The 3,225-nt window shown below is 31.0% G+C and overlaps 1 protein-coding gene across 1 annotated transcript in view; it reads left to right on the forward strand.

Annotated features, from left to right (window-relative positions):
* The window catches only part of LOC103607431 (complement factor H-related protein 3-like), a gene marked incomplete at its 3' end in the record, with an annotated part of 14,107 nt that extends 11,337 nt beyond the window's left edge, over window positions 1-2,770 (forward strand). The window contains exons 2-3 of the mRNA XM_008591933.1: window positions 1,946-2,140; window positions 2,594-2,770. Of these exons, the coding sequence (XP_008590155.1) occupies window positions 1,946-2,140; window positions 2,594-2,770 (372 nt within the window). The remainder of the gene's footprint in view (window positions 1-1,945; window positions 2,141-2,593) is intronic.
* Between the last annotated feature and the right edge of the window lie 455 nt (window positions 2,771-3,225).

Genomic DNA, 3,225 nt, shown 5'->3' on the forward strand with positions numbered 1-3,225 from the left:
CTTTCAATAATGCCTCCTTTTTGTAGCTTTTGAAAAGAAATCTCAGTGGACTGTTTTATTTTGTTGATACTCTGTGAAACACCATAATGAGGTAGATAACCACGCTGATTCTAAAATCGACCACTAGGTTTCAAGTCTGCGCTTTACAATTTAATGGGAAATTTAATTAAGTTAAAACTCAGTTTCTTCAAATTCAGGCTCAAACTTGCCTGAGGCAGAATTATTTATAAATGATACCCAACCTGATGAAATTTGTAAAATCCAAAGGTAAGTAAAAAATATTCCAAAGTTTTACAACATGGTGCGGACAAATATTGAATGTTACCTAAAAGGAATGAGACAAAACGAACATTTTAATTTCAAAATTGGATGCTTCATGAAAGTGAGGAATAAAATCTATGAATTATGATATATGGATCATAGGCCAAGAAACTACCCCTAGAGACTGATCATTCACTATTCTTTGTTAAAGAAACATATATAGAATAAAAAGGATTCAAATTTTTTAATTCACATAATGAGTGTGTAGAAACTAATTTAAGTATTTCTCTAATCAAGTAAAAAAGTGAATCAGTGAATTTAAGGAAGATGAAGACAATAAGGGATATTGGGTGTGTGTTTGCATGTGTTGGGATTCTTTTTAACATGTTACATAAGGTTTCTTAAAATAGAATTGCATTTCTTGAAAAAACACTAGTACTATTTTGGTATTAAAAGTACTAGATTATCTCTAGGTAATCTCATAAAAAGAGCAAATTTTCTGAGAAATGTTGTATATAAACCTGTTAATATAATAAACAAAATACCACTTAAACATATCTCTCAAAATAGTTCTCTATCTAAGAATAATTCAGTCAAATGTAATTATATTGTATTTAACTTGAAAATATTTTAGACACATTAAAAAACTCCTTTTTTCAATTAAAATAGAAATAAATGTTTATTATAATCTTAGCTATTTGAATATTAAGAAATATTTTTTTAGTTACCCTGTTTTTGGCCTTGTGTCAATTATCTACAACCTGTTTATTTAGCAAAAATCCTAAACATGATACACTATTATTAACTATAGTTCTCAAGTGAGATGACTATGTTAAGTTGTTCCACTATAGTAACCATTTTACTATATATATGTATCTTATAGTATCATGTTGTATACCTTAAACTTACAAAATACAATTAATTTTAATTAATAAATAAAATATACCTAGAATACTAAAAATATTTCTGCTCCATTTCTGTGGTTAAATAAAGAATGAAAAACTTTCCTCAATGACTAGTTTGAGACGTTAATTAACAATGTTATTTTTCTGTGTGGTATAGTCAAATCGAAGGAAAATTTAGTTCTCTGTTTCCTATGCTGTCCCCAGTAAGTAGAAGGAAAAAAGCCTAATAATAATTTAATCTAAAACAAAACAAAAACAGAAGAATGCATCTCACTACATTGCGTTGGACTGAATAGAAAAGCAGGGCTCTGATTTCGGATGAGAACGAAAAAGAAAGAAAAGGAAATATGAGCTGAGCAGTAAAATCAACACCTTTGTCTCTCAACCAGGAAGCTCATTTCATCAACCAGGGCTAGGATATGTGCACTCAGAAAATATCGTTAAAGGTCTGACAATCTTCCTCCTGGAGAATTTTCGTGCAAGCTTTTGTATCATGTGACCCACAAGACATCTTCACTAGCAGAGACCTCCTCACATACCTCAGTCATCTGAGTTCTATAATTTTTCTCATCCTAGAAACCCTAAGGGAATAAGTGTAATTATGCTAAGAGAATATAATTCATTGATTAAACAATTCATCTCTAATGTGATTTTTTACCCTAAGGGAATAAGTGTAATTATGCTAAGAGAATATAATTCATTGATTAAACAATTCATCTCTAATATTATTTTTTTTAAGAGAAAACATTATTTATACTGTTTTTGCTTTTTATTGCAAGTTAAACCTTGTGATTTTCTGCAAATAAAACACGGAAGCCTATATAATGAAGATAGATATAGACCATACTTTCCAGTGCCTGTAGGAAAGTCTTTTTATTATCACTGTGATCACAATTTTGTGACATCTTCAGGAAGCTACTGGGATACTATTTATTGCACACAAGAAGGATGGTCCCCAGCGGTACCATGTCGCAGTAAGTAAACCTCTTTACGATTATACATGTATAAAACGTCCAAAGGGTGGAGAGAGAACACATAAGTGATCACAATTAAGCCTTGTATGACAAAATTAGGGCCAGGGAAGTGGTGGATGAGCAAAAAGACCCAGACAGTTGTTGCAGAATTTTTTTTCACGAGGAGCTCTTCTTCAAAATCCTATAAGAAATTGAGGTAGAGACTTTACAAGAATACCTATGTCATTCATACATATTTTAATTATAAAAACTAAGGCTCTATAATATTGAATACTGATTTTTTCTTTTTTAAAAACACTTCATCTGGTAGTCCCTTTAATCTTTCTCATTATATGTTATTTTGGGATGTTTGTGCATTCTTACTTAGATATTGTAAAGGCCATTTTTAATCTACTATGTTCGCAATATTAATGTTTTTCATTTTTTTAAATTTATCATTTTTATGGTCCTTAGGACAATGTACTCTTCATTATGTGGAGAATGGACGTAAACCAAGGAACAAAAGAAAATATCTACAAGGTGAATCTGTGCAAGTCACCTGCTATCGTGGCTACAGCCTTCCGGAGGAGCAGACCACAGTGACATGTACCGAGAATGACTGGTCCCCTCCTCCCAGATGCATTCGTGTCAGTAAGTAAACGTGCTCGGAAATCCCACTGTGTTCATGATTTGCTAAGACTCATCTGTATTAACGGGAAAAATGCTTATATCGGATTCGCGTTTTGCCAATGGACTTATTTGGTTTTATTTTTTCAAGTTTGTATAAATGATATATGAATATCTTGATAAGTGTATATCAAAATAAGTGCACCTATCAAAGGATATTAGTCAAGAATACAGTAAAAGAATGTGAGCACAATATGCAGTTGCTGTTGAATTGTCATATTAATATGTACATAAATCACTTAATCATCTGACTCAAAATCATTATAAAATTACAGTTTAAAATAGAAAATAAATACAATGATAACCAAAAATGTCATTCATGTATTCAAATATTGTTATAACATTTTTACAGTAAAGCTATTTGTCTCTGAGTTTCTCTAGGATATAATAACTGGGAATGGGTTCTCTGGGACATTGTG

This window comes from Galeopterus variegatus, unplaced genomic scaffold, assembly GCF_000696425.1.
Source record: "Galeopterus variegatus unplaced genomic scaffold, G_variegatus-3.0.2 Scaffold7414, whole genome shotgun sequence".
Classification (NCBI taxonomy): domain Eukaryota; kingdom Metazoa; phylum Chordata; class Mammalia; order Dermoptera; family Cynocephalidae; genus Galeopterus; species Galeopterus variegatus.